The sequence below is a fragment of the Oncorhynchus mykiss genome, chromosome 23 (genome assembly GCF_057628025.1).
Source record: "Oncorhynchus mykiss isolate SJ-2025 chromosome 23, ASM5762802v1, whole genome shotgun sequence".
In the NCBI taxonomy this organism is placed as follows: domain Eukaryota; kingdom Metazoa; phylum Chordata; class Actinopteri; order Salmoniformes; family Salmonidae; genus Oncorhynchus; species Oncorhynchus mykiss.
The window spans coordinates 5,054,719-5,068,470 of NC_143044.1; the positions used below are offsets into that span (position 1 = coordinate 5,054,719).

Sequence of the window (13,752 nt, forward strand, 5' to 3'; positions counted from 1 at the left end):
AAATACTCAAAAATTATGCTTTGAGTGTACATGATTGCCATATCACTGTGGAGGGATATGTCAAAAGTAATACAGCAGTTACAGTGAGATATGAACATACATAAAGCATGTAGTCTCTGTAGCAAACCTGGCTGTTGTTGTTGAGCACTTGACAGCATTCATTGGGAGCTGATGCCAAACCAGGAAAACACAACATGCCTTATTGTATCATAAACATCACATTTGTCGTTTCTTTTAATTCAGACGTATTTTTTATTAAACAGAAGCAAATGTCTTGGAGTGGAGGGCTACCACTGCATGTTTTCCTGTGGGTTGAAATGCACCCTCCGTCCTCTGCCTGTTGCTCTCCATCTCAGACAAGGATTAGGGTACTGCAGTCTGAGGTTCCATCAAAAGCAGATTCAAGACAAGATTAATTGACTCAGATAACCCCATCTAATTGAACTGCAGGCTGAAGTCCTACCAGCAAATCCCTCCACCCCATGCCCTGCATTCAGTATCTCCATAATTATCAACACTTGACTCATCTGGCAGTGAACCTTTACCACCCTGTCGTCATCAACGCACGTGTCACGACTTCCGCCGAGCTCTCCTTGTTCGGGCGGCGTTCGGCGGTCGACGTCACTGGTCTTCTAGCCATCGCCAATTTCATTTTCCACTTGTTTTGTCTTGTTTTCCCGCACACCTGGTTTGCAGTCCCTCATTTTTCGTCTTACATATAACCCTCTGATTCCCCTCATGGAATGGTTATGTGTAAATGTATGTGTACTCCAGGCTGGTTTGCGCCGGGTTATTGTACCCGTGTGTGTTTAGTTTTCTGAGTACCGTGTTTTGTTCGCCTCAATAAAGGGCTCCATTTGTTACCCATTTCTGCTTTCTTGCACCTGACTTCCCTGCAGCCAGTTACGCACTCCTTTACAGCACGCACGCGCATGCACACACGCACCACACTGTCATCAACATCGCACAACAAATATTTACAGTACTGTATGTTCCCTGTTGGGTGAATCAGATCACCAATCATCTAGATATGACTCACCAAATACACCAGTGACCGACCTTGAAGGCCTCCCACAAGGTCACACAGACATCTCTGTCAGAGTCTGTCTTCACAGCTGAATATAAAGGAAGGGCCTGAGTTTTAACTTGCTCGAATTTACAGGAATAATCTGATGGTGGGGTGGGGGCTGAGTGGCGTGTGGCCTCCAGCTGCATATTAAATGTGCTCTGGCGTTTCATGGCTCGTCAGCTCTGGCCTGCTTTGTGATGCACAAAAGACACACATTCTCATTTACTCACATACCGTACACACACACACACACACACACACACACACACACACACACACACACACACACACACACACACACACACACACACACACACACACACACACACACACACACACACACACACACACACACACACACAGCAAAATATGCTGTTCATTACATGGTGAAAAAAAAGTAATTTATTGGTATCTGTTTTGTTGATGTAGAAAAAAAAGTGGTGATACTGGCAGAGATCTGACAGGCTAATCCAGCTAGCTAAATTGGCAGTGCTACTGCTGAAAGATGAGACAGGTGGTAGATAGAGGCCTATGGTACCAGGTTCACATACACGGAGAGCTATTTCTTGCTTCTAAGAACATATTTCAAAGTACAAGAAGAACAGAAATGTAGACCAAAGCAAAATACTCTCGCATAGACATGTTTAATGCAGGATGATTTTAAAAAGGAGATCCCAAGGATGTTAGGTGTTTTTAGTGAAGCTGTTACAAAGCTAATTGATCCAGACAATGTAGCTATGACGTCGAGCTTCATCTGACGTCGTCTTGGAAGTCTCATGGGGGCTCATTACTTTCATGCATGTATCTCTGAGAATGCTCTCTTTTCAGAAATGCTCAAATATTTCATATTCAAACATTGCTTTCTGGAATCAAATCACTTGTTGAGGAGACACACTTTGAAATTCAATTCACAATTCAAACACAGTTGACATGTGTGACACCAAGTCCTGGTATCCCTTAGCTGTTGGTGCATTTGTGTGTCAAATATAGCAAAACATATGGCCAGTTTGCATACTTTATGAAAGATCAGAGCAAAAAATATAAGCAAACAGAACAACGCACCAAAAAAACAAATCACATTTTCTAAACTCAGATACTGAGCATTGACATTGAGGTCAGTCTTTCCCATACATTTTCTTCACATATAGATTTATTTACTGTTAAATATCGTAAATCTTTTATAAAATAATTCCTCGGAATTCATTCTATGTACATAGACAAGAGTGCACAAGATGGATGGATGGTGTGACATGCCAAGGTGTTTTGGCCAGGCAGGAGTTGCTGTATTCTTGTAGGTATTGATTGTTTCTCTCTTAACCTGGTCTGTTCTCTCTCACTAGAGAATGACTGGTTTCCATACCATAACTACGGTGGCCCTAAGGGGCAAAGTAGATTAAAGTTCATTTTGCTCCTTAGGGCAACCGTACATAATACCACTAATATATATTAAACTCGATTAACTTCCTGCATGTTCTCAGCCAAGGAACAACACTTCAACATGACGATGACCAACTCGGTGACAATAATAGCAACACTGAATCTCAGCCCTGTCCTCTGTCCCCTCAACAGAACATGGTTTCAGGACTATCCACAATAATGGATACTAAAACCGTGTAAAAAAATATTGTTTGTTTTTCCGGCATGTTATAGCTCGATCAGCTCCATAGACAAACAGAGATGGCGTTTTTCATTAATGTGCATTGAAATACAAGGCAAAAACACACAGCACATAGCTACATACAAGGCCTGCATGCTCTGTTGCCTAGAAAAATAAATGGTTTGCGCTTTAGCATTGATCTCTGATATGACCTCCCACCATTTTGTGGATCCTTACCAGAAATGGGAGATGTCGGCTTGGGTTATTTAGACGATGGCAATGCTGATGCTTGGCACCGGGGCAAAGTTTCTCCTAGTTAGAGATCTAGGCTCAGCTTGCCCTCCCACAATCTTAACCTTTAGTGGGGAAAATGCAAAACTGACCAAAGATCAGTGTTTGGGGGCAACTTTAACCTACACCTGTTGGCTCGGTCATGGTATACAATGACAAGAATGGCACTATTGCTCCAACACTGCAAATATACACAATGACAATGTGATTGTTGTTGTTGTTGTATATTTCTCTCCAAAAAACACAACAGTAAGACATCATACAGACAAGAACATTCAATATCAACCTGTGACAGAATACTTCATGTGGTTTCTGTTTTCTTTTGGGTTGTTATTAAAAAAAAACAAATCACAACGTATCGGGATCCACAGAACTCTGACGAGAGCAGATATCTCTGTATATTACTAAGAAATGTTGAGCTGATAATCACAGTATATTATATAGTAAGTATGCTTGTTGTTCAAAATGGCAAAAATACTAATGACTCTCAATTGCTGGTGTGTTTGCCTAAAACACTAGTACTGAGCTTCTTGAAGCACTGAAGGTACACATCAGAGAGTAGCCGACGGATTTAGTGACTCACAAAAGAGAATGTAATCGCGTGGAGCATTTGCTTTGAGCGAGGAACAAACGCGCGTGTTCTGTTCACACACATCCGTATTGTTTAGATATGTAATGATAATACCTTACTATAGTGGTAAACATACCTTCAACAAAAAAGTGCTGCATCCCGCGGTGTGGGACTCACATTCCTTTAATTAAGGAGAGAAAAACCGGTTCTGTGTACGGCTGCTCGTTGGGGGGCTTATACGACGATGTCGAGAACGCATGAAAACAAAACAAAGAATGAACGTTTTTTTTTAAAAACACACAAGTCATGATGGGGTAGAGTTATTCATTATTATTTGTTGTAGTTCCTAAAAAGGTGGTGAGGTTTAGAGGGAGGGATGGAAGGGAGGCTGGGGCTGTCTCTCTCTTCCCCAGGTATTTAGACTACACAGTAGTTTCATTTCTCCAGGGTCCCGTGCGTATATTCCCTGTGCTGTCTGATGCGTACACAAAACCCTCGTGCAGGCCGCCTTTAAGGATCCCATTCTGATTGGGCGGTGGGTTCTGGGGGTAGGATTGTCTGCGCGGGTGCATCTCCAGGTGGTGATGCGGCACGATCAGGTCCTCCTCATTGGCTTTTTTGCCACAGCCGCACAGAAAGGTGCCCGTGTCGCCAGCCTCCGCCTGGCACAGAGTGGGGAACAGGTCCGCCTTGGCACAGCAAGGCATGTGCCGGTGGCAGGGGGCGTGGCACGCCTGCGCCGCCTCGTGAGCCACCGCCGCTGCGGACGCATGGCACGTGTGGTGGCCTACTTCGTGGGGGGAAGCAGCCAGGTGGCAGATGTGTCCGAGGCGCTCATGCGTGCTGTGAGGGCTGTCTGTGTGGGAGCTGTGGATAGAGCCTCCGTCTACGCTAGAGGGGATGTGGTAGGCGTACTCCCTCTCTGCCACCCCTCCTGTGCCAGCCTGCCGGTGGCGGCTAAAGTGGCGAGGTTTAGTTCTAGTGCTGCCCTTCAGGCAACGATGCAGGTGGATGCCTGGCCGGTAGCCCTCTGGGTCAGTGTGCAGGAGAACATGCGCCGTAGGCTCCTCCTCCATCAGCTGCTGGCTGTGCAGGGTGGTGCAGCAGGGTGCCACGGGGGACAGGCATGTCACATGGTTCTGCGCCGGCGTCAGGCTGCCATGCTTACAGTGACCCAAGGTGCCACTTTGGGCATGTCCTCCCAACAGGGCCTTACCCGGGCACGGCGAATCCAGGTGGCAGTGCCCGTGCCCATGCCCTATTGTATCCCCATTGACATTAACCTTTGGACACAAGTGACCATGACCGTGGCAACCGTGGTTGGTGCGTCTCCCAGGGCAGCAGGCGCACCAGCAATGCCACACGTCGTCCCGCTTTGCACAGTGGTGGATGAGCACGAAAAGGCCCAGCGTGACGGAGAAGGCACCGTACAGGCAGCTGAAGATCATGTCCAGGAAGTGGCCCTGCGACACAGCCAGCGCCCCGAAGGCCCACGTGGCCACGAACAAGAAGAGGGTGAAGGCTGCTGTCCTCAGCTGGGCCTTGAACGAATGCTCGTTGGCCAGCAGAGATGGGTTGATGGCAATGGCTGAGTGGCAGCCTGCGTGGCACTGCCCTCTGTTGGGCGGTGGTGGCAGTGCTCCGGGCTCTCCTCCCCCTCCCTGGTGGCAGTGCCCGCCCATGCCCGTGACAGACGCCAGTCTCTGCTGCTCCTGAGTCAGGGCTTTCAGTTCGTACTTCCTCTCTGGGTGGCGCCTCAGCTGGATGAAGGTACACAGGAAGTAGACGCAGGTGACCAGGACGATGAAGGCCACAGGGCCATAGAAGGCTCCCAGGCTGGACTCCCACACCATCCAGCAGCTGCAATACACACACACACACACACACACACACACACACACACACACACACACACAGTCGGCTAAATTAACATCACTGTATGACCTCAGTGTGTTTGCTTTAATAAACACTGAAATACATAAACACAGAGAAGAGCCATAGGCATCTTGAAGCGATAAATTACCTTAAGTGATAAAGAAAACAAAGGGGGGTGGGCAACATACACTGAAGTGTGACTCATATCATCAGATCTATCTGCATCTAATCCATTTTGGTGGTAAATAGTCTTTGCAGGATATAAGTGCATGGAGACTTGACACAGCTGTTGATGAGGTGTCTAAAGTTTCACTTTAAAACATAAAAGAAAAATATCAACCTCTACAAAAAAATGTCCTTTAATTTTAATCCACATCATAACTCACATATCCTGTTGCTGCAGGATTATTTTCCTGCTCTAGCAAACGGGCTAAAATTAAGATCCTACCTGTGTGTGTGCGTGTGCTTAAAACTGTGACTGTGACCTTGAGAATAAGGGACTGCTGGGTGACTTACTAGGGTGACGTCTCCCCACTGCCATAGTTGTCAATATTGACGCCTGCTGTGATTCCACAGATGATGAAGGGCACTCCGCCACTGACTAAATAAAACCTGAAGAGAGAGAGAGAGAGATTATAAAATGTGTGACATATAAAAGTCACTTTACAACACCAATATCCTCTGTTTTCTGGGTTGTACTGCCAGTAATCAATAGCAGGGAGAGAGAAAGAGAGAGCGAGTCAGTAAGAGAAATTGTCAGTGGAAGAGAGAGAAAGAGTCAGTCAGAGAAAGAGAGAGATAATCAGTCAGTCAGTCACAGTCAGAGAGAGAGAGAGAGTCAGTCAGGGAGAGAGAGAGATAATCAGTCAGTCAGTCACAGTCAGAGAGAGAGAGAGAGATAGTCAGTCAGAGAGGGATAGAGAGCGAGAGAGAGAGAGCGAGAGAGAGAGAGAGGTCATGATCAGATGAGCTCCTGCATTTTTCAGCATGTTCTTAAAAAAATATAGATTTAGAGTTAGATAGACTTGGATCTTTTGTCAGGAACATATACAGTATGCTATCCTCTACAACATAACCTTCACTCCAAATCAAAACTCGAACCTACAACCTGATTTTGGACGGAATTACGGAATCACCTGGAAGGCTTAAAACTACCAAAGATTACTATTCCAAAGCTATACAGCAAATGCTCTGGAAACAAAAGAAACCTGAAAACACCATCCAACCTGGAACTGAGTGAGTAATGTTTAGTCTGAAGCTATATTTTATTTCCAAAAGCCAAGAAGAAAAATACATTACATCACTTTATAAGGACTGAATGCCAAGCTTGGACTGACTGCCAAGCTTGATACAACTTCAATTAGCACTGACGTGTCAAGCGAGAGGTGTCAAAGCCCTTTAGCCCAACAAAGGCAAGAGTCGCGCAGTCTGCTCCAACCAAATGGAGGCCTTAGAAGCTGCCTCCCGCTGTCCAGAGGTAATTAAAATACAGTACCATGTGTATGTGAAGAATGATAGGCAAGAACAGATCACAAAATGAAGCTCCTTATGGAAAATCAAGAGACACTTTTTGCTGACTATTATAAAAATGGGAACATCAGCAACCTCATCTTCCACACAAACCATCCCCTGGCATGGCACAGTGCTATATTAGCACACTACCCCTCTTAAGAGCGGGGTGTTACCGAGGGGTGGAAACTCAGGATACTAGACAACGACGACTCTGACTCAGCTAATATACATCTCTTTAAGTCTGGAACAGTAATGGTACAGGGCAACCCCAAACAGTTTCAGCTGGACTTTCACCTAATCAAATAATTAGCCCAGTAGGAGAAGCTCTCCCTTGAGAAAGATACCCCCACCCAGAGCGGGTCAGACCAGACCTCTTCATTATATAACCCCACAGACGAGCAACCCCAAGCGGAAAGTCAACCTCCCAGCACAGAGTACTACCCCCTCATTGAAATGAAGGATACATTTACCCAGCTAGAGGTAAGGCAGTTGGAGCTGGAACAGCAGGTGATTACACTCCAGTCAGCACAGACCCAGACAACAGTCCAGCACAACAACACCCCCTTAACCAGACCCGGAGTGCTGGAGGTGGAGAGAGACATATCTGCACTCTGGACTGTGGTGAGACAACTTCAACAATATAAAAGCAAAAGCAGGAGAAGAACAGAGCACTAGAGGAGAGGATCAGTGCTGGATGAGAGGTTGAGGGGGATGGAGTGTGACAGAGAACAACCCACTAGAGAGGTGGCCTCCCCCTACTGGCTTCTCTGCGACCAGCCCCACCTCAGCTCCCAAAAAAGGTCTCGACACCACAGCAGAACAGTCCACACCAGACCCTGACCATAGCGTTGACATCACAGCAGAACAGACAAATGAAGAACCCCAAGCACAGGTGATCTCACCCCCTCTGAGCACCCCCCTTGTCAGCCACCCTGATAGCCCTCCTGACCCCCCCCCCCCCCCCCCACACACACACACACACCCACTGAGGACATACACAAGACACCGATTGTACTCCTTATGGCCTCAAATGGGAAATATATACAAGAAAACATTTTTTTCCCAAACACAGTGTGTCTAAACTCTGGTGTCCAAACACCCAGCGCGCCCCAGACCTTCTGTCTGAAGACCAACTAAGTTCACATAGCCACATAATAATACATACACGCACAAATGACCTGAGAACACAGCAGGAAAGGGTGGCCACAGCACTGAAGGGAGTGATTGAAAAAGCTTTTTCTACTTTCCGCAATGCACAAGTGGTTATCTCCACCCTGCTACCATGAAAAGACTTCCACTCTGCTATCATACAGCGGATAAACGCAAGTATTTCCCATGACTGTGCCTCAAAACCAAATGTTTTCCTGGCCCACCACTCCACCCTGGACTTGAACAGCCTCTATGACCAGGTCCACCTATACAAGGCAGCAGTGCCCACCTTCGCCCGGACTCTGAAGGACATCGCTCTCAAATGCAGCCCCAACACTTCACACAGAAGCAACAGATCAATAGACACCCAGCACAGACCAGCGAGACACTCACCCAGACCCCGCCCCCACTCTTACACTAGCCCAAGCCAATGGCATGTACCAAATGCTCAGCAGGCTCTGCTCACACTTACTGGCCAAACCACACAACCAACAACATTGGACACTTTATGGAACACAAAGCACAACTATGACAACATAACCAACAAAGACGGGTCACAACTCCTGCAGCTCTGTCGCACGCTGGGTATGTACATAGTTAATGGTAGGCTTCGAGGGGATTCCTATGGTAGGTACACCTATAGCTCATCTCTTGGCAGTAGTACTGTAGACAATTAGGCAACAACAAATTCAATCCCTTTTAGACAACCTCCTGGACAAAACAGTTTCCCTATCAAAACTAAAAATCTCAAATAGAAAACCGAAGAAAATGAACAACAATGTCACGCCCTGGCCTTAGTTATCTTTGTTTTCTTTATTATTTTGGTTAGGCCAGGGTGTGACATGGGTGATTTATTGTGTTTTGTCTTGTCTAGGGGTTTATTAGATTAATGGGGTTGTGTTCAGTTTAGTTGTCTAGGAAAGTCTATGGTTGCCTAGAGTGGTTCTCAATCAGAGGCAGGTGTTTATCATTGTCTCTGATTGGGAACCATATTTAGGCAGCCATATTCTTTGGGTATTTTGTGGGTGATAGTTTCCTGTCTTTGTGTTTTATGCACCAGTTAGGACTGTTACGGTTTTCACGTTTGTTGTTTTGTAGTTAGTTCATGTCAAATGTCTCATATTAAAGAACCATGAACTTCAACCACGCTGCGTTTTGGTCCGCCTCTCCTTCACAGGAAGAAAGCCGTGACAAACAATGACAAATGGTTTGATGAAGAATGCAAAAATCTTAGAAAGTAATTGAGAAACCTGTCTAACCAAAAACATAGAGACCCGGAAAACCTGAGTCTATGCCTTCACTACGGTGAATCACTAAAACAATACAGAAATACACTACGGAAAAAGAAGGAACAGCACGTCAGAAATCAGCTCAATGTAATTGAAGAATCCATAGACTCTAACCACTTCTGGGAAAATTGGAAAACACTAAACAAACAACACCACAAATAATTATCTATCCAAAATGGAGATGTATGGGTAAAGCACTACTCCAATCTTTTTGGCTCTATAACAAAGAACGAATAGCAAAAACATATACATGATCAAATTCAAATCTTAGAATCAACTATTAAAGACTACCAGACCCCATTGGATTCTCCAATTACCTTGAATGAACTACAGAACAAAATAAAAACCCTCCAACCCCAAAAGGCCTATGGTGTTGATGGTATCCTCAATTAAATTATCAAATATACAGCCAACAAATTCCAATTGGCTATACTAAAACTCTTTAACATCATCCTCAGCTCTGGCATCTTCCCCAATATTTGGAACCAAGGACTGATCACCCCAACCCACAAAAGTGGAGACAAATTTGACCCAAATAACTACCGTGGGATATGTGTCAACAGCAACATTGGGAAAACCATCTGCATTATAATTAACAGCAGACAATGTACTGAGGAAATGTAAAATTGTCTTTTTACCAAATTATCGTACGACAGACCACGTATTCACCCTGCACACCCTATTTGACAAACAAACAAACCAAAACAAAGGCAAAGTCTTCTCATGCTTTGTTGATTTCAAAAAAAGCCTTCAACACAATTTGGCATGAGGGTCTGCTACACAAATTGATGGAAAGTGGTGTTGGGGGAAAAACAAACGCTATTATAAAACAACAAGTGTGCGGTTAAAATAGGCAAAAAACACACATTTCTTCCCAAATGGTCGTGGGGTGAGCCAGGGATGCAGCTTGTCCCACCCTCTTCAACATATATACAGTGCCTTGCGAAAGTATTCGGCCCCCTTGAACTTTGCGAACTTTTGCCACATTTCAGGCTTCAAACATAAAGATATAAAACTGTATTTTTTTGTGAAGAATCAACAAGTGGGACACAATCATGAAGTGGAACGACATTTATTGGATATTTCTAACTTTTTTAACAAATCAAAAACTGAAAAATTGGGCGTGCAAAATTATTCAGCCCCCTTAAGTTAATACTTTGTAGCGCCACCTTTTGCTGTGATTACAGCTGTAAGTCGCTTGGGGTATGTCTCTATCAGTTTTGCACATCGAGAGACTGACATTTTTTCCCATTCCTCCTTGCAAAACAGCTCGAGCTCAGTGAGGTTGGATGGAGAGCATTTGTGAACAGCAGTTTTCAGTTCTTTCCACAGATTCTCGATTGGATTCAGGTCTGGACTTTGACTTGGCCATTCTAACACCTGGATATGTTTATTTTTGAACCATTCCATTGTAGATTTTGCTTTATGTTTAGGATCATTGTCTTGTTGGAAGACAAATCTCCGTCCCAGTCTCAGGTCTTTTGCAGACTCCATCAGGTTTTCTTCCAGAATGGTCCTGTATTTGGCTCCATCCATCTTCCCATCAATTTTAACCATCTTCCCTGTCCCTGCTGAAGAAAAGCAGGCCCAAACCATGATGCTGCCACCACCATGTTTGACAGTGGAGATGGTGTGTTCAGGGTGATGAGCTGTGTTGCTTTTACGCCAAACATAACATTTTGCATTGTTGCCAAAAAGTTCAATTTTGGTTTCATCTGACCAGAGCACCTTCTTCCACATGTTTGGTGTGTCTCCCAGGTGGCTTGTGGCAAACTTTAAACGACCCTTTTTATGGATATCTTTAAGAAATGGCTTTCTTCTTGCCACTCTTCCATAAAGGCCAGATTTGTGCAATATACGACTGATTGTTGTCCTATGGACAGAGTCTCCAACCTCAGCTGTAGATCTCTGCAGTTCATCCAGAGTGATCATGGGCCTCTTGGCTGCATCTCTGATCAGTCTTCTCCTTGTATGAGCTGAAAGTTTAGAGGGACGGCCAGGTCTTGGTAGATTTGCAGTGGTCTGATACTCCTTCCATTTCAATATTATCGCTTGCACAGTGCTCCTTGGGATGTTTAAAGCTTGGGAAATCTTTTTGTATCCAAATCCGGCTTTAAACTTCTTCACAACAGTATCTCGGACCTGCCTGGTGTGTTCCTTGTTCTTCATGATGCTCTCTGCGCTTTTAACGGACCTCTGAGACTATCACAGTGCAGGTGCATTTATACGGAGACTTGATTACACACAGGTGGATTGTATTTATCATCATTAGTCATTTAGGTCAACATTGGATCATTCAGAGATCCTCACTGAACTTCTGGAGAGAGTTTGCTGCACTGAAAGTAAAGGGGCTGAATAATTTTGCACGCCCAATTTTTCAGTTTTTGATTTGTTAAAAAAGTTTGAAATATCCAATAAATGTCGTTCCACTTCATGATTGTGTCCCACTTGTTGTTGATTCTTCACAAAAAAATACAGTTTTATATCTTTATGTTTGAAGCCTGAAATGTGGCAAAAGGTCGCAAAGTTCAAGGGGGCCGAATACTTTCGCAAGGCACATACTTCCGGCGCCGACAGAGATGGCCGCCTTGCTTCGCGTTCCTAGGAAACTATGCAGTTTTTTGTTTTTTTACGTGTTATTTCTTACATTAGTACCCCAGGTCATCTTAGGTTTCATTACATACAGTCGAGAAGAACTAATGAATATAAGATCAGCATCAACTCACCATCAGTACGACCAAGAATATGTTTTTCGCGACGCGGATCCTGTGTTCTGCCTTACAAACAGGACAACGGAGTGGATCCTATGCAGCGACCCAAAAAAACGACTCCGAAAGAGAGGGAAACGAGGCGGTCTTCTGGTCAGACTCCGGAGACGGGCACAGCGCGCACCACTCCCTAGCATTCTTCTTGCCAATGTCCAGTCTCTTGACAACAAGGTTGATGAAATCCGAGCAAGGGTAGCATTCCAGAGGGACATCAGAGACTGTAACGTTCTTTGCTTCACGGAAACGTGGCTTACTGGAGAGACGCTATCCGAAGCGGTGCAGCCAACAGGTTTCTCCACGCATCGCGCAGACAGGAAAAAACATATTTCTGGTAAAAAGAGGGGCGGGGGCGTATGCCTTATGACTAACGTGACATGGTGCGATGAAAGAAACATACAGGAACTCAAATCCTTCTGTTCACCTGATTTAGAATTCCTCACAATCAAATGTAGACCGCATTATCTACCAAGAGAATTCTCTTCGATTATAATCACAGCCGTATATATCCCCCCCCAAGCAGACACATCGATGGCTCTGAACGAACTTTATTTAACTCTCTGCAAACTGGAAACAATTTATCCGGAGGCTGCATTCATTGTAGCTGGGGATTTTAACAAGGCTAATCTGAAAACAAGACTCCCCAAATTTTATCAGCATATCGATTGCGCAACCAGGGGAGGAAAGACCTTGGACCATTGTTACTCTAACTTCCGCGACGCATATAAGGCCCTGCCCCGCCCCCCTTTCGGAAAAGCTGACCACGACTCCATTTTGTTGATCCCTGCCTACAGACAGAAACTAAAACAAGAGGCTCCCACGCTGAGGTCTGTCCAACGCTGGTCCGACCAAGCTGACTCCACACTCCAAGACTGCTTCCATCACGTGGACTGGGAGATGTTTCGTATTGCGTCAGATAACAACATTGACGAATACGCTGATTCGGTGTGCGAGTTCATTAGAACGTGCGTTGAAGATGTCGTTCCCATAGCAACGATTAAAACATTCCCTAACCAGAAACCGTGGATTGATGGCAGCATTCGTGTGAAACTGAAAGCGCGAACCACTGCTTTTAATCAGGGCAAGGTGTCTGGTAACATGACCGAATACAAACAGTGCAGCTATTCCCTCCGCAAGGCTATCAAACAAGCTAAGCGCCAGTACAGAGACAAAGTAGAATCTCAATTCAACGGCTCAGACACAAGAGGCATGTGGCAGGGTCTACAGTCAATCACGGACTACAGGAAGAAACCCAGCCCAGTCACGGACCAGGATGTCTTGCTCCCAGGCAGACTAAATAACTTTTTTGCCCGCTTTGAGGACAATACAGTGCCACTGACACGGCCTGCAACGAAAACATGCGGTCTCTCCTTCACTGCAGCCGAGGTGAGTAAGACATTTAAACGTGTTAACCCTCGCAAGGCTGCAGGCCCAGATGGCATCCCCAGCCGCGCCCTCAGAGCATGCGCAGACCAGCTGGCCGATGTGTTTACGGACATATTCAATCAATCCCTATACCAGTCTGCTGTTCCCACATGCTTCAAGAGGGCCACCATTGTTCCTGTTCCCAAGAAAGCTAAGGTAACTGAGCTAAATGACTACCGCCCCGTAGCACTCACATCCGTCATCATGAA

General features: G+C 45.3%; 1 protein-coding gene across 4 annotated transcripts in view; it reads right to left on the bottom strand.

The window, feature by feature from the left end:
* Window positions 1-1,694: 1,694 nt before the first annotated feature.
* The window catches only part of LOC110502313 (adhesion G protein-coupled receptor A3), a 264,724-nt gene continuing 252,666 nt past the window's right edge, over window positions 1,695-13,752 (bottom strand). For all 4 annotated transcript variants that reach the window (XM_090216662.1, XM_090216661.1, XM_036959858.2 and 1 more), the window contains 2 exons: window positions 5,920-6,015; window positions 1,695-5,388 (listed from right to left, as the gene is read on the bottom strand). In XM_090216662.1, the coding sequence (XP_090072788.1) occupies window positions 3,951-5,388; window positions 5,920-6,015 (1,534 nt within the window). In that variant the 3' untranslated portion in view covers window positions 1,695-3,950. The remainder of the gene's footprint in view (window positions 5,389-5,919; window positions 6,016-13,752) is intronic.